This window comes from Ursus americanus, chromosome 18 (assembly GCF_024610735.1).
Source record: "Ursus americanus isolate L20-20 chromosome 18, mUrsAme1.1.p, whole genome shotgun sequence".
NCBI classification, from domain to species: Eukaryota; Metazoa; Chordata; class Mammalia; order Carnivora; family Ursidae; genus Ursus; species Ursus americanus.
The window spans coordinates 21,784,837-21,810,019 of NC_142144.1; the positions used below are offsets into that span (position 1 = coordinate 21,784,837).

The 25,183-nt window shown below is 40.6% G+C and overlaps 1 protein-coding gene across 2 annotated transcripts in view; it reads left to right on the plus strand.

Moving 5' to 3' along the window:
• Positions 1 to 25,183, plus strand: part of LPAR1 (lysophosphatidic acid receptor 1) — a 125,197-nt gene that overhangs the window by 48,269 nt on the left and 51,745 nt on the right. The window contains exons 2-3 of one of the 2 annotated variants that reach the window (XM_087869485.1): positions 5,184 to 5,343; positions 19,392 to 19,634. Coding sequence is in view for 1 of the 2 variants with exons in the window: in XM_045814785.2 (XP_045670741.2) it covers positions 5,299 to 5,343 (45 nt within the window). In the remaining variant the exon portion in view is untranslated. The remainder of the gene's footprint in view (positions 1 to 5,183; positions 5,344 to 19,391; positions 19,635 to 25,183) is intronic. The other variant, XM_045814785.2, reaches the window with a different exon arrangement.

Genomic DNA, 25,183 nt, shown 5'->3' on the forward strand with positions numbered 1-25,183 from the left:
TGCATTTTGAATGAGCATTGGTTAAGTATCCTACTTTTGTTTCTGTGGGTGCAACGTTATCTTTCTGGTGCTACTATTGTTATGTTTTCATCTGCTTAGAATCGAGAGAAGAGCATTAGTCCCTAGATGATGGAAGGCCAAGGCTGGCTTCTGATGCTATTTAGCTCTGGTAGGGGGAGTAAATACTAACAAAGACAAGCCATAGCTCTGACTTTCCTATATCACATCTTCCTGCTCCTCCGGGTTTGAGATTCAAAGTGTTTTGTGGTTTTTTTTTTTTTTCCTACTTGGTTTCTGCCAGACTATAGAGCTCTCTGTGGAAGGATACACAAATTTCAAGTGTGAAATTTTTCCTACTTCCTCTAAAAGGCTCTATATGTAACGCTTTTCTAAAGCTTTGAAGATAAATTTATTCTTTCCTGGTTGTAACATTGATGACTTCTTTCCCCCTTTAGTACTTTTCATTCATCTGTTATGTTTTGGGGATGGCAGCTTTGAAATCTTTACCCATGAAGCCCCTCCCCCACCAAGCCCTGGTTTATCTTCTGCTTCATGAAAACCGTCTTTTGCTTAATTTTTTATTGTTTTCTGCTTTATCGACTGTCTTCATTCAAGTTCATAATTCAGATTTTTTTCCCTTTTTTTTGGTTAACACAGACTCATTCTGACCTCATAATTTTTTTTTTTTTTTTTAACTTTATTATTAGGTTTATTTATTTATTTATTTTTTTTTTAATTAATAATGATTTTTTATTATATTATGTTAGTCACCATACAGTACATCCCCGGTTTTCGATGTAAGGCTCGATGATTCATTAGTTGTGTATAACACCCAGTGCACCATGCAATATGTGCCCTCCTTACTACCCATCACCGGTCTATCTGACCTCATAATTTTGAAAGTTTTTTTCTTAACGTAGTACACCCATTCCTTAAGTAAATATTTGCTCTGATCCTAGAATCTCCCCTTCTCTTGAGCCATGATATTTTTCATTTGCCTGGTAGATTTGGATTTTTCTCTGTTGCTTATCGATAGAGAGGGAAGTCTGAATATTTATTATCAGGTATTGCCCTGTGTTCTTTCAAGAGACTGAAATGAGTCACTTTGACTCAAGTCCAGATAGAGGAAAATGGTTAGATTTATAGTACATTAATTTGTCAATTAGAAATTCATCTTCTTTTGAGGCCTAGGGAAGGAGCCAGCATCAGCTGCAGAAGTAAACAAAGGGGAGTTTGCCTCAGAACCAAAGACTTTCTTTTAGGTGTTTGGTGTGGCACTCAGTAATTAGTAAGGTCATCGTCACTTGGCAAGGTTGCCCATGTCAGAAGCCAGCTGGTAGAGTTTTTCCCCACATGTTTTCTGGGGCAGTCATCATGGCCACATGTAAATCAGAAGCAAATCCAGCCGGAGATGTCTTGCTCAGTTGAAGCCAGGAACCCCTTCTAAGGAGTGAGTGTATTTTAAATGTACTCCAATGCTTCTTGGCTTCATTCCCCCCACTCCTCATCCCTCTGAACTAGGAGTATCATTATGAGTCTGTTAGGGTCTCATTTGCTTCTTTTCTGTTCATTCAGTGCAGTTTCACATGAAGGGGATGTTGTGCCTTAGTCCTTTTATCAACCTCCCATATTGATTCTTTCTAGTATATTTTTCTGAAAATTCAAGCAATAGCTGGGTTCCATCTGTGGCTTCTAGGGCTGATTCAGGATATTTCCCATTCTTATAGTGAATTGGTGATTTCTCTAGTAATCTGGCACAGAGGAATGAGCCTATGTAGCTTTCTTCCTTATGGATTGTATTTTGTACATCTGTTTTGAATCGTAGGGAGGGATAATGAGTTAATTCATACCCAATGACTCTAGAGGAAGAGATGAATGGGCCAGTAAATAAATAAGTGATGGCTGATGTTTTGCAAGTGAAGGGCATGAGAAGTGGTTTGTGGTTTGGGGAAGGATGGTTCAGATCAGAAGAGATGCCTAGAACGAAGAACGAAGAGAAGTAGAGAAGGAGGAGAACGGCAACAGTAATGACCCAAGGGCAGCTGGGGTCAGCAGGGCCCACCCCCTTCACTCCATGGCTTTCTCTAGCTGGGGCACAGTCTTCCAACTCAAGCGACGGAAATGAGAGCTGGATTGATGGCAGGTTGCAAGAACTACAGGACAGGTGTCCAGATACTTGGAAGAGTTCAAAGAGGGATGGATTTCTTTAGAAATTCAGTGCGATGCCGTGGTTGATGTTGTGAGTCTGTGGGATAGCAGGGGACTAGTGTGTCACAGGGAGATGGCTTACTTGGTTAGGGACAGAATGGCAGTATTAAGGATGTCATCTTGTCTGTCCCCCATGATCTGTGCAGTTTGGTAAATAAGCCGGGAAGTACATAGGTTTTATAAATGTAATTTCAGGACTTCACTGCCACAAGAGAGCTGGTTTAGACCCTTTGTGGTAATATTGCTTAACCCTTGTATTTTTAGAGTTAAGTAACTATATGCCATTTCATAAAAGACTCTTGTCATGTAAGAATAGGTCCACAAAAGCCTCACAGCTCGATAGGTCTGAAATGCTTTAGGAGAAGGCAGTTAACTTTCTGCCTTATTTTCTTGCTTGCTTCTTGAGGATAGGAAACTAAGAATCTGCCCTGTCTCTTAATGTATCTCAAGGATGTGTAACGTAAATCAAAACGAGGAATGACATCATTACCGTTTTTTACAGATGAGAACAGCAGCCCAGGAGTCTCTGTTTCAGAGTTTGGGGAAGTTAGTTACTCTGCAGAACCTCCGACTTCCACCCTGCTTTTTTCAGGACCGTCTGAAATTTGTCCTTAAACCCTCAGCACTTGCCCTAACTTATGTTCCCATGGGGGGCTAGTCTGTGGAAAGAGTACGGCCCTGGAGTGGGGCCTGGATCAGGTGTCCGCTCCCTCATTTCCGGGCTGTGTGGCTTTGGTTATGTCTGCTACGCAAACGTTTGAATCCTCGGGGTTCTTGTCCACGAAATGAGTTAACAATATGTGCCTCAAACTGTATGCGAAACGAGTTTCTCAACGCTCAGCATCTCCTAGGCTTTCATGACATCCCAGTGTCCTACCTGCCCCCTTTGCTTGTTAGCAGTGATGCCATCTGGCATATTTGTCACACCCACTTCTATATCCTTCCCCCACCGCAGGCTAGCTGCTCTCTATTCACCTTTAGGCAATCTTCTGTGCCCTGAGTACAGAAAGTCTTTTAAGGTCCTATTGCTTAATGACTTAGCTTAGATATCGGACCCGAGCACATAGTGTGAGTCTTTCAGAATAGAATCTCACTTGTCTGCTTATTTTGGTTTTTTTTGGTTATCATGCTATTTATATATTCATCTCTCCACCCCACATATGATAGAGTAAGACGGTGTGAATTATAAATACATGAGAAAGAAAGAGGAAAGATTTAAAAAAGTAGGGGGGGCATAAAATGATGCCAAGAATAAGTTCAGTACAAACAGTGCACCATGGGGGTCCTGTAATTTTTCTCAGTGTAGGCTTGGCACTCAAGCGAAAAGGCCCCTCCCCTATACACACACCCTTCTCCCAGGCTGTCCACTTAGATTAGCAGTATGATAAACAACGGGTCTTTTCCCGCCCCCTCCCGCCCCCCCCGCCCCGAGCTAGGATTAAGGAGAACATTAGGGCACCTAAGGAATTTAGTGTTGCGTGTTCTTCCAAAACAGTTTGACAGCTTTATTCCTTATTTGTTAATAACTATAATCACTCGAACAGCAAAGAGAAAGTAGGAAGGAGCCATAGTTCTAAACAAAACCTAAAGCGATTGTAACTATAGTATGAAGGATAATATGCAAAGACAGGGTAAAAATCAGAACTTCAAGTTCATAGAAGTTGCTGCCAAACCTAGACTATTACTTAGGACACGGTTGTGAGGTTTTGTGACCTGCCCGGTATCCTCCAGCTGGTACAGAGTAGTGTCAGAGGATTCGGGGTTCAGAAGGCTTGGATTAAATGTCCAGCTCAAGACTTGAATCTTTACTTCTACTAGAATGAAAAGTATCATCTTCCAGTAGTTGAGAAGTGTTGAGGTATCGTCTTGCCTGCTAGTGAAATGAGAAAGTATATTTCCAGACAAAAACTCCCTGAGGTCAGGGGCTGGCTCAGTTTTATTCATTATGCTCCTGGTTCACTGTAGATGTTCAATAAATATCTTTTGAATAAAAGAAAGGAGATTAGGTGGTCTGAAAACAACCTGAAAATGGGAATTTTCCTCAGAAGGAAAGACTTTCCATAAATTCTTAACAAAAATTTCCCTGTGGATCAAATTGCAGTGTGGAAACAGTCACATCGGTCTTTGGACTGAACTGGGGCCATGCTTTACTGCAGAGAATTCAGCATCTTTTTGAGTTTCCTTAATGGACATATTTGTAACAGAAGATTTGTTTGTATTTTGTGCCTCTCTAGTGTCCTCTCTCCAAGGATGTCAAGAAGACTGTAGAAAGGCACTTCTCCCCACTCGGGGGCAAGACTAATGAAGCCCCCCACCACCAGTTGGAGTACTTGATTCATCCTTGTACTGACTCCTATAACTTTGGGATGTCTTGCCTTTCTTTAATCTTAGTGGTGACTAAGTTTCCTGAGGAAATGTTAACATGGAACATACTGTCTTATGTTCCATACGAGACTGGGAATCAGTTGTGGCTCTGATCCTGCTTCTGTTGTTAATGAAACGTGTGACTGTAGTTTCTTTCTTCTCCACACCTCAGTTTTCCATCATCAAATGGGTACACTTGAACTGGGTGATCTTTAAGACCCCTGATGGTATTACTCTTCTTGCCCTTTGTATTTAAACTGGCAGTTATCAGTCGTGGGTCACTTAATTCCTTTATTGTCAAATGATAGAATGGTGTCTCCCCTTGGACCCATCTCCCCAACTTTACAGCTTGAAACGGCCTCCTAAAAGCATTTGGCTAGCAAGGAAAGCTGGATTCAGACTTCTGAAAATACATCAACCTGACCTGGTTTGGCTGAGTGGTACGGGAGTCCTGGCTCTGAGATGTTAGATGCTCCCTTCTGGGTTCTTCTTTTCCTTAAGTTAGGAGTTGGTACGTGGTACAGGGATTTTTGCTTCCTCTGGCCAGTGGTACTTGACTCCCATGCCCTAGTCCTTTCAGGCTAAATGTGGATTTTCCTGTCCTTTTCCAGGTACACAGTTCCGTCTAGCATGACCGTGATCTGATCCACAACAAACGTGACTTGGCTCCTGGGTCTGGTGCTGCTGTGCTGGGGCCTGGTCGCTGCCCACAACTACAGAGCTGCCATGGTCGCTGCCTCCACTTCCACCCCTGTAAATTCACCACCCCAGGTAAGTGATTCAACCTGGCGTAAGTTTTAAATTGAATTTCAGAAGGTGCGTCTGACTCTAGGGATGGTATGCAACCTTCTAATGCTCCTTTGGCGGGCATTTGGATAACTGCGCTTTCGTGAGGCAGGTGCTGTTGAGTTCGTAAAGCAGCTGGAACAGGGAGCACGTGACGGTCGTGGACCAGCCTCCGTGCGTGGGGGTCTTAGTTTTCAGTGCTTAGAATGCCTGGCTGTTCCTTTCGGCATCAAACTCCCAGTCAAGACAGTCAAAGGTAAATCCTGCTGCTTTCCGGAAACTCTCTTGGCTTTTTTAGGGTTTTAATGAAATAGAACAGATCTCCTCTTATAAGTTTTCTGAATGCAGTCTCATTGTCTGCTTCCTCTAATTACTGTTTTGCCTTGACCTGTTCCGGGAGCTTTGGAAAGAAGACGCCCCTCCAAAAACTTGCTTAGGGTAGTCACGCGTTCCTTTTTCTGTCCAGTGAAGAGCAGTTACGTGGCAAGGACACTGCCTGCAGATTATTTGACAATCTGATCTATTAGAGTAGTAACCGGATTCTTTCCGTCTTAGCAGGCAGTGTGCTGACGTGGGGAAACAGCCTTTGCAAGCATTAGGCCTGAAGTCACATCCTGATGGTTGGATGACCTTAGTCATGCTAACCTCGCTTAGCTTCAATGTCTTCTCCTGTCACGGTACCTCGCAGGATGGTTCTATGGGCTTAAGTGATAGGATATATGCAGAGCACATGGTAGGTGTTCAGCAGTTTCCCATCTGCTCTTCCTTCATCTTCTCCCCCTCCTTTTAGCGTGTGACTCCCCCATCTCATTCATGATAATCATTTTTAAGCCAAAGTTAAAAAATATATACCTTTGAAAAAAGAGCCATATTGTTTGAAGTTTAGATCTTAATGATACAGAATGTTTTTCCACACTTTTTTTTTTTTTTTTTTTGCCCTATATAATTTTTCAGGCTACTAGATTCTATACGTATTTCAAGTTAGGGGTATGTGGAGAGGGGAAGGAAGAAGGAGGAGGGAGAAGGGAGCGTTTTTACTTCATCTATCTATAAATGCTTCTTGTCTCTTCTAAAAAAAAAAAAAAGACCTTGGAATTTGATCATATGGATAAAGTCCTCCTGTTATTTAAGATTTTAAAGCATTTGGTATTTTCCAGAAAGTTTAGTGTTACCGCCATCGTGTGTATTTCTCTTGCTGCCAAATGGATCTTAATTTTTCAGCATTTCATGGACTTGGGCGGTTTGGTTTCCATTCCCCTCAGTAGGGTTTTTGGGGAAGCAGAGACTTCGTAAGTGAGTGAGAAGATTTAGTGCCCGTCGCCCGGGGTCACCACGTCAGAGTCCACTGCGGCGGTCCCCGTGCAACACCGTTCTGAGTCTTTGCTGAAGGGAGGTAGGCCCAAGCACAGGTTTTCTGGACAAGGATTCCAGCACCTCAGTCCCGCTGTTGGGTTTGTCAGCATCTCCAGGGGAAGCATCCTATCCGCGCGCGGCTCTTTGCTCTTACACGAGCTACTATCAGCTGGCAAGCAAGAGAATTATTTCTCAATGACTCATTTAATTAAAAGTTTAACACCACCCAAGGTAGAAAGACGTCGTATTTAATATAAACACTTGGGGAAAATATGGGCTCTTGGAAATCCTCTGTGGGAAGGTTAATTGGTACAGTCCCTCTGGAGGGTAATTTGATAGCATCTATTAAAATTCTGTCCCTTTGCATCTGCCCTCTTCCCATCTCAAAGACTACGTTAGAAAGACACCAAAGAGACATGCATAAAGATATTCACTGAAGCATTAGTTGAAGGCCAAGAAGTACACAACTTCCTGAATATATGGTAGTGGAACGACAATAAATTTAGGCATGCTGATATGATTTAAGTACCATGTAGCAGTTAAAGAAATGATAAATACAGATCTCAACACAGCTACATCTCCCTAAGATACCTGATGGAGGGAAAAGAAAGTAAAATGCAGACTAATTCAGGAAGATATCATTCAAACTGTAAAACAAGATCGTATGTTTTTAGGGATCATGTGGTACATTAATGTAGGGCACACAGTGAAAGGTCTAGAACCTGGCATTGTCAGTGGGAATGACGTTTTCCCCAAGAGTGCAAAAATTGGATCTTGGGAGATAGAAGAAGTCCCTCTAAGGTTTAACTCGACCTGACGACATCCTATTCCTTAACATTTCATTTCTCTCATTAGGGAGAATTTAAATCTAAGTAAAATTTTCTCGTTGAGAATTGCCAAGGGGGGGTGGAATCAGACACCGGGCTAGATGTGCAAGGGCGCTCCGGTCACACTGCCTGGGGTTTAAATCCTGGCTCCAGCGTTTACTACCTGAGCCCGCGGGGGTGGGAGAGAGGAATCCACCCTGCGAGGGCCGCGGTTTCCTCATCTGCAAAATGAACATAAAAATTACAGAGCCAACTTCATAGGTTTGCTTTAAGGATGAAATGAGATAATATGGATAAAACTTAGAACAAAATCTGGCACTTACTGCTCAGTACATCTTCGTTAATAGTGTTCAGTAGCTCACTTGTGGCAGGCCTGGGGAATCCAAGAATAAATAAGAGAAACAAGGCTTTTGCCCTGCAGGGTTTAGAAATGCAGTGGGAAACATACAGACGAGGAAACAAAAAATTAGAGAGCCGTGTCACACCTGCTAGGGTAAAAATATGGGGACTTTTGGAGTAAAGTAAAGCAGCCAGGAAAGACTTGGAGAATCAGGGAAGGCTTCTGGAAGGAGCTAATGTATCTGTACTTTGACAGGGCAGGACAAACAGCACGTGTGAATCAAATGTCCCAAGGGGAGAGCGAGAGCACAGCCTCTGGAGGTTCGTTCAGGATAGTTGCAGTCTGCTGGGGTGTGAGGTCCTAAGCAGAGATGTTCTACAGCTGGCTCTGCCAACTCCCAAGAGCTGATGGTTCAAGTTTCAGGAACTGTGTGAGCCAATTGACTTCATGCTTATAGCTTGTAATCAGACAGGGTGGAGTATTTAACCGTGGAAATTGGCAAACACAGTCCCTGACTCTTAAGAGCCCATTGTTAGATATTTATCAGCATGCTTCTGGTTGTAAAGGAGGTAGGTGGGTTAGGTTACAAGGTTGGAGAAGATTCTTGCAGCGCCTTGCAAGCTACGTTGAGGAATTTAACCTTAATCTTGAAGCCTGTGTAGCTTTGGAGTCGTGGGGCTGGATTCAAACCCTGACTTTTGACAGTTCCGTTGAACAAGTTCATTCATTAATCTCAACGAGGGTAGCAAGTCCCGTTATTCTTAACACGAGCTGGGAACAAGTAGCCTCTGATTGTTGGAGGAACCCAAGCCCACCTAGAAGAAGTCAGCTATAACTAGGGGATTAGGACCCAGGGAGAGGACTTACTCTCCTGGAGAGCTGCCGTTCACTGGGTCACTTCGTTCCCAGAGCCTCTGGTCAGTGACACGCCTTCTGATTATCTGTATGTCCGTTCTTCACATGGAACTTGCGCAGTCGGATTTTGGTCCCAGGCTGACTCGCCCTCGCCCCCAAGTCTGCATGGATGTCTGCTCTCCCATTATCAAGGTTTCTTCAGGTTCAGAGAAGGTAAAAGTAATTTAAATACACCATCTCCTCAGGCAAAGGCGAAATAAGCAGTTGACTCAATCGGCTTAGCCTGGTATCTTCTGATACATCCACTTGCATTCTTTCAGAGTGAATTCAGGGACCTGTGTAAAGATAAACCCACATTCGAATGTGAAAGGCCTGACAATCCTTTTCTAAGGCACAAACAACAATAAAAAAAAAAAAAGCAGCTTTTGGTTTTGTTTTCCTCTATTCATTTGGTAACAAAGAGCATTTTTCTAATCAAGGCTGCCTAATACTAGATATAAGCTAATTAATATGAACAGATAGCCTGTGATTGTTTCAAACAATAATAGGGAAGAAAGCTCCCATTGTCACTCGGGCGGGGGTTGCTGTTTAGTCAGTGAAAGATAGGCCTTGTGCTTTGAAGTGGGACAAGTTTGTGTTCCCTGCTTTGCTCCTGACTAGACTGTAAGGCGGATTTTTGTTTTCTCCTGTTGAGAAAGCACCTTATTCTTACAAAGCTAGATAAATACGGAGGCGAAACTGCACTAGCAGCGGCAGGAAGACCGTATGTAGCTAAGTTCCTGCTGTGTTAGTCCAGGCACCGATAAAGAATTCCTTGCCCAAGGAAACCTTTAGGGAAATGTTTGCAGACGGGAACACGTTCACCATTAGGTTAAATTAATGTGTTCACATCCTGCAGATAGGAGCTGGGGGTGGGGTGGAGTGGGATAGGAAATAAAAAATCTTGCCACTCTTAATGGCCAGTTTCTGTTTCTCGAATTCTGGTTAGTGTTGTTTGAATTGTGCTTCATCCAAGGACTGCAGGTAGAGTATGGATTAAAAGTTTTATTTTCCTTTTGAAGGGAAGGGTCAAGTGGTTCACTACATGCATGAATGGTTTGACCTCTCTCAAACCCAGGACTGGTGTGGAGAATTTCAAAGGTATTCTGATCCCACACCTGGGATTCCAGAAAGGGAGGACTCTGTTCTAGCCGCATTTTACAAGGTATTTCATTCTGTCTGTCATTTGTGAAGTGGCTGTCTTGGTTTTAAGCCTGGGAAACAAAGATATTTTGATCCCTGCAAGTGATGTCCTGTAGCTTTCATTAAAGACATGAGATTGGGTAGAGAGGTACTCCGTGTCTTCACAGATTCCTGTCTGGTTGTTACCCAGTGTTCTGATGGAACTAACACAAGTAGGTCTCTGCTTGTCTCTTGGAAGACAGGCGTTTCTGAACATTACCAATAGGTTCCTCTAACAAAATCCATCATATTTTCAAAATGTATATTCTAGAGGTTTCATTGCTGGTATTAGAGACTAGGTACTTTTGGAGTAAAGCAATTGAATTCCATACGAAGTGGGTTGCATTTTTTGAGATTGAAAAACTTCTGTTTTTTAGTTTTTTAGAACTTTTTATGATGGCAGTTTTCAAACATTCACAAAAGTAAAAAAGAATAATATAATGAATCCCAGTAGAGACGTCACGTAGATTCCACAGTTCCTTGTATTTTGCCATACTTGTTTCACTTCCTGCCATTTTGGGAGAGGAGCCGTTGTAAAGCAAATGTTTGGCATCGTGTCCTCTCACCTCGACCCTTGTCCATCAGTATGCATCTCTAAAAATAATTCACTTCTATAACCACAATACCATTATCACATCTAACAAAATTAAAAACAACTCCTTAATGTCATGTCATATTCCTCCATATTCAGATTTCCCCAATCGCTTTTCTCAAAAGTGGTTTGCAGTTATGTTATCTTTTAAACACATCAATCAGATCAGTTTTCTCTATAAGACTATTCAATCACTTTTTGAGGTTTAAAAGGCAGTTCCTTTTCCTCCCTTTAGTCTCTAAGTGGGAGGTAGATTGACCTATGGGCCATAGTATTTCACCACTGAAGAATAAGAAAAAATGAGACATACACTGAAGGCTTTAAAGTAAAAGAATGATTGTAATTGCTAAATTGTCAGTCTCTAAAGGATCACAGATGGCTGGATAGTGCTTTTAGACTAAAGTGTGAATAGTTGGAATATGAAATATATTTCCAGTGCCACACGGTGAAGACCCAGTGTGGTCTGGCTTCATCTAACATGGAATTGAGAAGACAGAATGCCTGGGCTTTGATATAGGTGAATTTGGGTTCAAATCCCATAGCGAGGGCATGTTTCAATATAGGTATCTCTTTTAGTTTTATTTCTTTGAATCTCTAAAATTCAAGTGATATACACTGCGCTCCCAAGTTTCAATGGCAAAGTATCTGTGAGGTACATCAACCCCTTAGTTAGATATGTGGCATATATTATGTCCTTCCTTTCTCCCCCCATAATTATTCTGAGAGTTCTTTACAGGGAGAAGGTGGTTACCTCTACATATGGTCTGTGTATACGATGTCCTTCTGTAATGTGCCAGAAGGCCCATCAGAGGAAAGCCGAGTTGGATAAACAGTCGACGGAAAACGCCAGGGAATTGCCAGGAATAAATGCATGCGTAGATAAACACTGAGATCTCTGACTTACTCTGTCTTGAACCGTGTTTCTCTTAGAGGTAAAATTTCTTCTCATATTGCAGTCTGAATTCATCTCTGCTCTCTTTTGTGTTTATAAGCTCAGATAAAGCTTGAGAGGATATTTTATTTCAGAATATGAGGGCACATTTCCCACCCCCCCCAAACTAACTTAAGTAAAATACAGGTGGGGGAAGAGGGATAGGGCGTTAATTTGCTCACGTGACAAGAGGTCATGTGGTTTTTTAAAAACAATGTATTTATTTATTTTCTTGAAGTAATCTCCACATCCGGCGTGGGCTCAAACTCACAACCCAGGAGTTGCCTGCCATACTGACTGAACCAGCCGGGCACCCTGAGGCCATGTGATTTTATTTGGAGTGGGTCCAGACAGTGGTGATTGGGGAATGTTTAACAATTATACTCATTTTAATGAGCTTTGAATTTTAATTCCGTTAGAGGTAACGTATAGTGTTGTATTAGTTTCAGGTGTGCAATATAGTGTGCAACATAGTGATTCAGCAGTTGTGCATGTGACTCAGTGCTCATCCTGACAAGTGCCCTCCTTAATCCCCGTCACCTATTTCACCCATCCCCCGCACCGGCCTCCCCTCTGGTGACCTTTGTTCTCTATAGTTAAGAGTCTGTTTCTTGGTTTATGTATCTTTTTTTTTTTCTTTGCTCATTTGTTTTGTTTCCTAAATTCATCAAATGAATGAAATGCTATGGTATTTGTCTTTCTCTGACTTATTTGCTTCGCATAATACCCTCTAGGTCCAGCTACGTTGTTGCACATGGCAAGATTTCATTCCTTTTTATGGCTGAGTAATATTCCATGATATATATATATATATCTCACATCTTCTTTATCCAATCATCTGTGTGAGGGCACATTTTGAATTTCCTATTCATAAAACTGTACAAAGGTATCTGGGTACAAAGACCTTTCATGTTTGCTTCTTTTTCTTAACAGTATTTTCTTCCTGATTAGTTTAGTTTTTAATAATTAATGAAGCTGCCTCTTTATCCTTCAAAAGGGATGTGGTTTTCTCACTTTTCCTGCCCATTCTGATGCTGTTTGCCTATTTTCCTTTTCTCATGCCTAGCCTCTCCAGCTATTTTTCTTTGAACTTTTATTGCAGCTTTTCCAGGAATAAACACTAAGGTGGGGCCGGGCCCCGATGTGTTTCCCAGCAGAGGAGAGCATAATCACAGAGTCCAGATTTCTGTCTTTGGAGAACCGTACCTTGCCATAAGGAGACTGTCATTTAAAGAATCAGCCTTCGTCTGCTGTGTGTGATGATACTGCTATTTCATAATTGTATGGCATCCCTTAGGAACTGCCCTTCAGTTAAACTTACCTCACGTCATAAATGGTAATCCTAGCCAGGCACAGCTGGGAGAGAAGTGATCAGGGATTGTTACCTGCTCCGTAGAGTCAGACAAAATGTTCGTGATAGGGTCATGAAGTAGAATGAGTTCTCAAAAGTCTATGTTAGCAGTAAAGTAACTTTCAACGATTCAGACCCACTTTGGGAGCAAGAACCTCCAGGCTCAGAGGAGGAGGGATAGGATACGGTTGAACTAGGTAGCTGCCTGATGTCAAAATATTTACACTTAGATGAACCCCCACAAGCCAGCATGGGGAGGTTTTGGAGGCTTAGTTGTGGCCTGGACAGAAGATCCATTCATCTGGATTCAGCTTTGAGCCCCAACTCTGAGGACTTTGCACGCTCCAGGACTCTGTTTAGCATGACCTTCATTGTAGTTGATCAGGTTACCAAAGAAATCTGGCAAAAACAGGGGAGGGTAGGACCCAGAAGAACCCCAGCCCTATGGCTTATGTTCTGGGCTTATCTCTGACATGCTGGATTGTGTGGGTGACCAGTGGGAACTCGGGACTCAGCAGTCGTGGTCAGGCAGAGATCCTGCTACCTCTGTGAAACACGTCACGGTGGAGACTTAGCTGCTCATCAGCCATTGTTTCATTCAGGATTAGCTTGGAAAACTAGGACGACACTGAACTTGCAGATGCGGATTCAATCCTGTGACAGTGGAGCAAGAAAAGATAGAAGAAACAAGGTGGCATGATAGGGAATCTGTGAGGATTATAGTTATAGTTTCACCGTGATGTTTAGCTTTTTCAGACAATGTATCAGGAATAAACATTGATTCTTAGAACTTTTTTGCATATTTTCCTTAAAATTATTGAAAAAATCAAAGTATTAAATGCTGCTTTTGGATGTACATTTTATTGCTTTCTGTAGTCACAGAAAAAGAAAGCAGACAAGCTCTGTAGGAATAGAAGAGTACGTAAGTGTAAGTGGTCGAATACAACAAAGACTTAAATAGGTAAATCCTATTTTTAAAAACTGAGCACCTGAAACATATTATTTATCAGTTATAGCCCAATAATTAAAGAAACAACTGTTAGATGAGAAAATTATCCAGGCAAGCCATATATAAGTACATGAAAAGTATCAAGCACCTAAGAATAATTAAAAAGGTGTAAGAGCTCTTTGAGATTCCTTATCAAACTTTACTAGACATTTGAGAAGACTTACATAGATACTGTGTCAGTGGATTGTAAGACTCATTGATTTGACGTCAGTTCCCTGAAAATGCATTTTATAGATTGAATGTGATTCACAATAAAAATCCTAAATTTTTTTGGAAACCTCACAAATTAGTTCTAACACTTAAATAAAACTGGAAAAGTCAAAAATAACTGATACAATCTTCAAGAAGAACTAGGTGGGAAACTAGGAACTAGATGGAACTAGGTAGGATATCTGCTCTTCCAGATACCAGAATTTGCAATAAAGTTATAACAAGGCAGTGGGGTATTTGCATAGGGATAGATAAAGCATCAGAAGAAATAGACACCAATTCATACCCATATTGCTGTAAGAAAAACAAATTGAATTGGAACAAGATAATAAGGAAACATTCTACTGTTAGGCTATGAAAAAGAGGGGCTAGCCGAAAATAATTTTTCGTTTTCTTCATGGATGAATTACATAGTGTTTTCATCTGTGAGTTTCAAGAAAGTTGTGTTTGGAGGTGGTCGTTGGTTTATGAATGTCAAACTCTCTGGGTTACTGAATTCAGAAGTTTCCAGAGAACAGATCTCAGAGACTGAGTAATAAGTACTCCATCCTTAAAAGTCGGTGATGCTTTTCTCTCCATTTTTACAGATGAGGAAATGGAGTCCTGAGAGGGGAATGTTATATAATCGGCATTTGAACTCAGATCTCGCTGATTTTAAGGCCTAAGCTCACAGCCACTACAAATCTATGATGGCTATCTTCCAGGAAGTAGGAAATTGCAAGTGAAGTACCGTCCCATATCCAGGTGTTATTCTTACCTTGGGCCTGGTGTAGTCTAGCAATAGTACTTGTCACTACTCTTCCCTCTCCTTCTCTCCCCTCCCCCTTTTTTTGACAATGCAGCCCAACTCAGACCCAATTAGCTGTGTGGGTTTTTGTTGTTTTATTTTTGGTTTTGTTTTTTTAATATGTCAAGCATACAGAAAAGCGTAGAGACCGTTTTACAGTACAGGGGTAGATCTATTACCCAGCATTGTAAAACGTGAACATTTTGGTGTAATCACTTCAAAAATCTTTGGCTCTCGAATAAATGAAACCAATAATTACAGATGAAACCGAAGCCTCTCGTAGTCTTTGCCAGTGTAATTAACCTTCCTCTTGGCTCAGGTCACACATTGAGATGTGTCATCTCCCTGCATGTGCTGGTGGATATATATACATATGTGGGAAAATATAAACAGTATTTAGTATTTCTGCAAGTTTTTACCGTTCCTAGGAATGGTGTACTGCGTTATAATGCAATGCACACACGGCTTTAGCCATCAGCATACGTAAAGCTCTCCTTTGTTCATTCTAACTGCTGGAGAGCATACCTTTCTGTTTAGATTGCAATTTCCCCATTCTCCACTTGACGAATATTTGTTGCTTCTGATATTTCAATGTTAGAGAAGAGTAGCAATGAAAAATCTTGCATATGTCTCCTTAGGCACATGTGTGAGTTTTTTCTGGGGTTAGAATCTCTCAGTCACGTGTATGAACGTGTCCGACTTCAGTGGCTCTTGCCAAACTTTTTCAAAGCAGTTGTACTAAATTTTACTCCCGCTGACACCGAATGACTGCCCTCACCAACTCTTGATGCTTTCAGATGTGTTGATTTTTGCCAGCCTGAGGGACGTAAGTTGTATCTGACTGCAGTTTACATTTAACTCTCTCTGATTCCTTGAGGAGTAATTGTCTTTGCATGTGACTCTTAGCCACTACGGTTTCCTCTTCTGTGAACTACCTGGCCTTATCTCTCTGCCTGTTCTGTTATTGGATGGTTTGGCTTTTCCTTTTTGATATATAGGAAGTGTACGTTTCCCTGTAAGCCTTTTTTGTGTGCATTGACAGAATTTCTTCTAGTCTTCAGCTTTTCTTTTCACTAATTATAAAGTTCTTTGCAGCACAGAAGTCTCAGACGTCTAATTAGTCATGTTTTGTCAATGTTTTGGCCTTGTTTGGAAAACCTGTTTATGGATTATAAATATATGCCTTATTTTCTTCTGAAAGTTTTAGAGATTTATTTGTCACTCATGTCTTTATATTACCGGCAGTTGATTTCTGTGTATGTGGCATAGATAATCAGTTTATTTTATTTTTTCGTGTAGATGAACAGTTACGCTGTTTTCTCCATTGATGGATAAAGCATGTCTCTTGTCAAGTTTCTGGCTCTCTATTCCATTGGGCCATTCATGTATTTCTGTGACGATATCACAATGTCTTAACTACTATGACTTTAAAATAAAATGTGGTATTCTATAAGGCATCTAGTTCTTTGTTTTCCAAGTTATCCCAGGTATTCTGATTCTTTTCTACCTCCATATCAGTGTTCAGGGAACCTGTCAAGCACCATGATGAACCCTTTGGGATTTTTTATTTTATGGCACTGAATTAATGTATTAATAGTGGGAATATTGACATCTTAAAATCTTTACTCATAAAATATTTTCTCTGTTTAGGTTTTCTTGTAAGCTTTGGATATTTAGACTTACTCTTAGATACATTAGATAGTTTGTTCTTGTAAACAAGTTCTTCTTAAAATAATGACCTAAAAATATTTTTTCTGGTGTTTCTATAGGAACACAGCTGATTCATGTGACTTGATATTTAATCTAGCAAACTTGCTAAACTCTTCATACAGTCATCTTTGCATTTTTCTATGTAACTCGTTATCTCATTTGTGAAAAACAGTAAGTTTTTTCTTTTCGAATTCTTTTTGGTTTTTTGTTGTTGTTGTTGTTGTTTTGTTTTTCTGTTTGGCTGTGACCACCAGTACATGCTAAAAAGCAATTGGTAATTTGTTTCATTTCTCTTTTAAAAGGGAATACTTCCATCAACAATGACAGTTGCCATAGATCTTTTATGAAGTTAAAGAAGCTCCCTTCTAATTCTAGATTGCCAAATTATCATGAAAGGGACAACAGTTTGCCAGACACATTCTTCTCATGTCTATTCAGATGATTGGCTTTTTTTTCTTTCCTTGAATTTGTTCATGTGGTGAATTATATTATTAGATATTTAAATGTTAGATCATCTTTGCATTCTGGATTAAACCCTATTTAGTCTTGATTTACAAAATTATATTTGTGTATTATATTTATATGATATATAATTAAATGTATGTTCTAGTATTATAATATATAAATGTATAATATATGTTATGAATATGTAATATATTTAGGAGCTCTTTTTATATTCCTAAAAAATATTGGCTAACAATTTCTTTTACTCTTAATTTCCTTGTTTGTTCTTATAACATAGTTATGCTGGCTTCATACAAAGATAACCAAATAGACTTTGAAAATATGAAACCAAAACAGTAGGGGCACCTGGGTGGTTCAGTTGGTTAAGTGTCCAGCTCTTGATTTCGGCTCAGGTCATGACCTTGGGGTCATAAGATCGAGTCCCACATTGGACTCCACATTCAGTGTGGAGTCCACTCGGGACTCTCTCTCCTCTCTCTGCCTCTCCCCCTGCCTGCTCGCGCTCGTTATCTAAAATAAATCTTTTTTTAAAAACCCACTAACAAGTGATTTTAGGTGGGTTTGAAACACGTGGAAGGACAATGCTGAGCGGCAGTAACACATAGGATGGGAGCAGAGGCATTGCAGGGAAAGCTTGCATCGGAAGAAGATCGCCTTTAGACTGCATGTCAAGCATGCATGTTCAGTCTGATACTCTGATAATCTTTATCAGATATGCTTGGGGCTTACCCTGCTGTGTGCTGTTCTGCTGGTTCTCACATGTGGTATTCCTCGGGCATCCCTATTCTTTGGGGTGAGGAGTTCGTCTTTGGTGTGGCTGCGCTGCTTGCTAACGCTAGGCAGTGTGGAGCAGGAAGGGGTGGGGATGTCATGCGCTCAGGACCATGGTTTGTGGTCTTTCTCGTTCTGTGGCTTCACAGACTTGACAGGTAGTTGAACTTCAGATCGCAGCTCTGTGTGATTTATAGGCTTGGGGTCATGACTCCGAAGGGAGACTTTTATCTGTTTCCTAGCCTGGAGCTTAAGCTGAGATAGATAGACTTCCTTGTTTTCCCCACTGCAACTGAGTAGATTCCACCCCCCCCCCCCTGCCCATCTACTCTCTTACTGATAAGGAGATCTCCAAGCCTTCTAGCTTCGTAATTGTTCTCAGTTTAGCTCACCGCCTCCATCAAGGCTCAGGGCTCATCTTCTTCCCAGTAATATTTCATGCCCTGTCTCCATACTCTGACAGTGTGTGCTGGGGCGGCCTATCGCCTTGGCTTGTGGTTCTCTATTTAACTCAATAATGCATTGAGAAGAGTATTGTATTTTCTCCATAACCTCTTAAACATTTTAGTGATTTTTTTTTTTCATTCCTTCCTCTTAGGACCAACTCAACATTTTCTCTTTGGAAATTTGATAAGCATAATGTTGCCCACTTTCTCTCTGCCCCTTGCAAGGGGATGTAGCAGATTCATAGTATTTTCATTGATGTGCAGTTTGCTTCCCATAGTTTCTCTTTAGATATGTGCACATCCTATTCATATACGTTGTTACTTTACAGGTAGTAGCATTTTATGTACCTTTTCGGGTAAACTTGAAAAAAATCTTGTAGTTGCCTCTTCTCCACCTCTAGGTAAGCATTGTAGCTCGAACCTAAGTGGTTCAGTCAGCTAAGCATCTGACTCCTGATTTCAGCTCAGGTCATGATCTCAGGGCCATGAAATCGAGGCCCGCGTAGGGCTCCGGTCTGAGCGTGGAACCTGCTTAAGATTCTCTCCCGCCCCCCCCCCGCCCCCCCAAAAGAATTCTAGCTTTCAAACATTTTTAGTTTCTATCCGTGTTGTTTTGTGGCCCATTTTCTAGTTCTCATGGCAGATCATTTCACTTTTTTGTTTCTGATTTGAGGCACTAAGTGGGGTGAGAACTATTTTTCCTACTAGAGACAGCAGTTAATTCTGTGCTCCTTTCTTTTCTTTTTTTTTTTTTTGGAAGGGAGAAGAAATATGTAGGAGGCCTGATTATTTTAGATTGTGGACCTTGAATTGCAGGGCCCTTAGAAAGCATTCATACCTTGCTTTACAAATAAGAAAATCACCATTCCGGGCAGTTACGGGACTTACTGAAGGCCAGTTAGCTGTCCCCAGCATCAGAATCGGGAGCAAGCATTCACTCCATTGTTGTACTTTAGCAGAAGTGGGAAACTAAGCTTGATTTATGTCTTATTACGGGTCCTTTATCCAGCGTAGATTAAAATCTCCCTTTTGGAATGTCAGTTGCATACACACTTACTTTTTATCTAAATAGTTACTAAATCACAAAGGTTTAATTACCAGGCTGTGAGCTTGTGTCAAGTGTTCTCTTTTCCACCTAGCCAATGAATAAATTATTGTCTTTCAGAAGATTAAAAATCACACTGAGTGGACTGTGAGAAGATCTGCACCAGGCACCCGGGGTATCATTTGGGCGCCCCCGTAAGGCGTAGCGTCGTGCAATGCCCTGCCCCTACCTGGCATTCCGTAGATGTCTGTGAGTGTGCAAACAAGTAAATGAAGTGCCTAGTGAAGAGGAACACCGTATGTGCCTCTTTAGAGTTCGGACTTGGCCGAGTTGTTATGACTTCTTTGGAGATCACATGATAGGGTGAGCTAAACTTCTCAGATTGGGAACATCTGCTCTGCAGAGCGGCCAAGAGGCCTCCTCCCTCCGCCCCATCGTCCTGAGATGTAATTGGTAGATGTGAAAAGGGCATGAATGTGGACGTCTCTTTTTAGCATCGAGGACAATATTTTTGGAATAATCCTGTTTTATTTACATCTTTGTTCCTTGGGCAGTGCAGAATTCTGCAGTTTCTCTGATTACAGAGAAATTTCTGATTACAGTGATTTGGATTTTAGCATAATAAACTTTTTAAAGTATTGAGTTTTGTCCGATCGTATTTTTGTTTTCCCTAGATTTCTTACGATAAATATGATAATTATTCAATGAGGTGGTTTTTAAACATTTTTGAAAATTGTTATGCCTGAAATAACGGGTCTTGATTCTTTCTTGAGAAAGAAGAGAAAATGAACATTTATATACTTCTCCCTCATTTCAAGCTCTTATTGATAAGTGATTTTAATTCCAGATTATTTTTATAAGTACACTGTCAAGAATTATTTTTGATGTTTGCTTTAAGTTTTGGAACCACATGAAGAGCAGCGACTGAGACTCCTATGTTTTGGGGGTTTTGATGCTTGTTGCCACTGTTTTTGCTCTCTCGTGTCTTTTAGGAAGGAAATGTAGATGATATTCTTTGTGACCTGCCACATTTCTGAGACCATTGTGTATTATCCTCATATGGGAACATCAGTATAGTTGGTTGTGGAGTTTATGGACCTCATGTTCTCTATTTAATGGAGATTTTGATGGCTTGTGTTCTGTCCTCTGGAATTCTTCTGTCTCAGTAGCTTGGTGATATCCTGTTTTGTCTCTCTTTCTCTGGATACTTGATTTGTTTGCTTTTTGTTTATTTTTGTTGGTTTTTAAACCTAAAGAATTTTTACCTTTACCCTTGAGATTGCAAAATCTAACCAAGCTATATCTAAATTCTAGTTGCTTTTAATTAACTCTGTTTTGTAATTTATATAGACACAAACCAGTAATCTGAGGACTTTCTTCCTAAGCAGTAACTTATGTTTCAAGCTATCTTACTCCAGCTTTGTCCTAGTCTTTCTTGGATTCCTAGTATAACTAGATGTTTCCTTCTGTGTGCCTCCTTTCCTTTTTTCTTGTCATCTCTGACCTCTGAGTGCTGGGTGAATTTCTTCAGTATGTCTTTGACTTGCCATTTCACGTTTTCTGGAGTTTTTACACTTCATTGTTTGCACTGCTGTTTTTAATTCAAAAGTTGTTTTTCAACTCTTTGGTGGGCATAACAGCAGTTTTTCAAAGATGCCCATTACTTAGCCTTTGGAACCTGTGCATATGCTATTTTACTGGTCAAGATGTGATTCAGTTAAGGATTTTGAGATGGGAAGATTATCCTAGGTTATCTGGCTAGTCTCAAGTGTAATCACAAGGGTCCCTAAGTGTGGAAAGGGGGAGTGGGTGGGAAGGGTTGGTGTTAGAATGATGCGATGTGAGGACAACTTGATTGGCTGTTGCTGGCTTTGAGGATGGAAGGGGGCATGAACCAAGGAATGTGGACAGTCTCTAGAAATTGGAAAAGACAAGAAAAATTTACCGTTTGGAAAAGACAAGAAAAATTTACTGTAAAATCTTTGGAAAGGAACACAGCTCTGCTAACACGTTGATTTTGGCCCAGTGAGAGACCCACTTTGGACTTCTGACCTCCAGGATTATAAAATAGTAAATTTGTATTTAAGCTCTATGGTGATTTGTTACAGTGGCAGTAAGAAACTATTACACTCTCCATGTAGTTTTTACTGGTTTTTTGTTTTGTTTTTTGTGTTGATGATGGCTTGTTCTATTTCCAATGCTAGTACCCTAACAAAGTACTTTGAGAATACAAATCAGAAATACCCTATAATTTAATCTTTTTCTTTTTACCTCTTTTTTCCCCCCATAAATGTGCTCAAGGGGAAGTGTTTTCTGTTCTTCAGAATGGTCCTCTCCTTTGAGGATGCATTTTTGTCTTACTGTATTTGATTTTTTTTTTCCTGTTTACTGTATTGCTATAGGCATGACTGCCTGAGTGAATTATAGTCCAATCATAGTTGAGTTAGAGTCTCTCAGAGGTCGGTTTGGGTTTCCTGCTAAGTCCCTGAGGTCCTGAAGAAGTGAGAAAGCCTGTCGCCATACCCTGTGGCGGCTGTGTCGGGGTCTCCTTCACTTATACTCTAGGCCGCCTGCTTTTTGCAGGTGAAGAGAGAGGAGATTTCATTCCTCTTTCAGTTCAGTCCTGTTACACTCAGTCTAGCTGACATTCCTCTGACTTTTTCTCAGGTATATTCTACCCTTACTATTTTCATTCCAGGTCTGTGTTGTGCTATCTTAATATTTAGCTGGCCATTTTTATGAAATATAAAGTTCTTACCCAGAATTCTCTTGATATAGATAATAATAATTTAGCTGAACTTTCCTATTTCACAGGTGATAAAACTGGGGTTCAAACAATCATGTAAATTATGTCATTAAATGTAGTATGGTGTTGACTATTCAAATTTTTGAGAGATGAGAGATGGTGGAGGCCTTGGACACCTGCCGCTTGCTGATGAGACATACGGGATACCACCAGAGAATATCTGTCAGTTTTCTTCTGCTTAGTATATTGTGGCTTCAAAAGACAATTGCACTTTCTTATGTTTTCGTCCTTACCCGTTTAGTTTTCCTAAGTGGGGAAGAGCGAAGAAGCGCACGTCCCATCTCTTGACTTTGTTAGCAGTTGGTGTTTGGAAGTTGGAATGCTGTGAAATACTATGTGCTGGGTATTTGAAAAATGTATTTGTTCAGAGAAAGTAAATGGTTATAGGGGCTGAAGGAAAGAGAGGGCTTTGCATTTATTGTTAGAATATTTTTTTGTGTGTATTGTATGTCCTTTGCAGAAAGGAAGCTTATAAAGTGTAAACCTTTCTGGAATTTATTAATGCAGCCGATGTATGGTTAGCATCTATTCTAACAGTTGGACACTATACGACAGTGAACAAGAAAGTTAGAAATTCTGCTCCCATGAGGTTTATGGCCTAGTATGAGGAAGTGTTAATTGAGCAATTATTATGCAGTGTGCTAAGTGTTGTTGTGGGATAAATGCAGGGAATTGTAGTAGAGAATACCTTGCCTAGACTTGGGAATAGCTAGGGAAACTGACTAGAAAGAACCTTTCAATTGCATGAAGAATGAGAGCAAGGGAGCCAGGTGAAAATTAGGGGACGATTGTTCTAGGCCAATGGGAATCAAAATGTGGTCCCTGGACCAGCAGCATCAGTGTCACCCGGAGCCCTACTTTACATCTGCTGAACCAGGAATTTTCAGGCTGTGGCCAGCAGTCTGTGTTTAAGAAACCCTCTGAGTGATCTTGATAGAGAAAACCACTGTTCCGAGAAGCAGACATGAGGGAGAGCACAACACATTACCCAGAGCTGAAGCAGAGAGTTGGAAGTCACTACTAGTTTGAGTTGAGGCTGGAGGGCAGGTGAGCAGTGATAAGGTGGTTGAAGAGTTTAGGTTTTTATCTTAAGTGCACTTGTAAGCCATTGAAGCATTTAAATAGCTTGGTCAACTGTGTCTTTTAGAAAGATCACTAGAAAGGAGATTGGCACTGGGTAGAAAGAACACTTAGGAAACCACGGTAGTAGTAATGCTTGTGGTGGTAATAATAATCATATAGTAATAATGCTTAGGAAATTACTGTAGTAATAAAGCAATAGTATTGCTACCACTGTAGTAGTGATAATTCCATGAAGATGGAATGAAGTAGATAGGTTGAGTAGACGCCTAGCAAGGAGAATATTCAGCATTTGGTTATTAAGGGATGAGGATGAGGGGAGAAGAAGGCATTTCCAAGTTTAGCCCTCAGGCCACTGGAGAGAGAGTCGTTCTCTAGCCTCTCTAGCCTCTGGAACAGAGAAGATGGGAGGAGCAAGTTGGGGATCATGAGTAAGGTTATGAGTTTGAGTTTGGTTTTGAGCACAGAGACTGAGTACCGAGTACCTTAAGGTGTAGTTAATTCTAGATACTAGCAGGCAATTTGATATTTGCCTAGAGCTTAGGAAAAAAGTATGGGTTAAATACATAGATATGGGAGTATTGGAGGTATATGAGATCATTTAAATCTTGGGAGGACATATTAGAAAACTCGGTGAAAACGTGTTGGCTGAGTATATAAGTAGTGTAGAAATATCAATATTGTGTAGAAAGCATGGGGACCCCTCAGAAATGACTGAGAAGGATCAGCCATAAAGAAGAATCAAAAGCCAGGAGAGTATGATGTCATGAAAGCCAAAGAAAGAGAATTTTCTGAAAGGGGCTTCTCAGTCACATATCTAATGCTCTGAAGACAAGATTGGTGTTACTTTGGGGAGTTATATGGGACTAAACAATTTAAGGGAATGGATTTGATGGAGGAATTGGGGCAGAAGTGCCCTATTATAGTTCATAGAAATATTAGCGACAGAAAAAGCAATTGGCTATGAAGGAGAAAAATTATCAAAGCTGCAAGGTGAAATGAGATCATGAGGAACTTTTTTTTTTTTTTTTTAAAGATTGCAGAAAATAAACTTTCTTGAACATAGATAGGAAAGATTCAAGGGAGGGGAGAGGAAGAGGAGGAGGAGTGAGGGGGAGTTGAAGATACAAGGAGGAGAAAGGAAACTATTTCTAGAACAAGGTTCTTGAAATAGAAGTTCACAACAATAGGTGGCAAAAGGTACGCCCCTTCCATTGTAACAAAAGAGGAAGAAAGGATGGATTCTTGAATTGGTGATTTTGTCTTTTGTCAAAAGAGAACAGTAGGTAAGCTTAAATTAGCCAGTGTGGAGAAGATGGAGAATGACAGGGGAAAATCAGACCCATTGTGCTCCTGAAGTCTCCATTGAGATTAGACATCAAGAATTTAGGTCAGAATCAATCTGCCAGATATGTTGACTTTCTTGAACATTTCTCAGAAGCCTTGGTGTAGGTGTGGAAGTGGCAACCAATTGCATTCAGCCAAGACTGGTGTTATTCCGAGACTGTCATGGAAGTACAGTGGGGCAAGTAGACTAAAGGAGGCAGGTCTCTTCTTCCTTATCTGAAGTTACAAAATTCAAGGTCTGACAACTGAAGATTTTTTCATAATTCACTTAGTGGCAAAACCTGCTCAGAATGAATTTATGTGAGGCTATTTATAACTTTTATTTAACAGGTATAATGTGTATATTAATATATTTTGCTATAGAAAATAATGTGATTATGGAATGAGGCTCCAAATTTTGATGGGGCTATTACATCATCTAAAGATTATCCACCGTGTAACTCTTCTTAAAACCAGGAAAAAAAAAATTGAATTCTGAAGGATCTGACCTCAGAATCTTCAAGGAGAGAATGTGTTTCAGTGTTAGCAAGAAAGAGATTGAAATAGATACTATGAAATCTAAGCTGTATAAGGACAAAGGGGAAGACAGGGAGAGTAACCCAGTGGGGAAAGGTAGGATGTTTAAGGAAATAGATGACTTCAAAGAACTGATGTATTGAGGATCGGATGAGAAAATTGA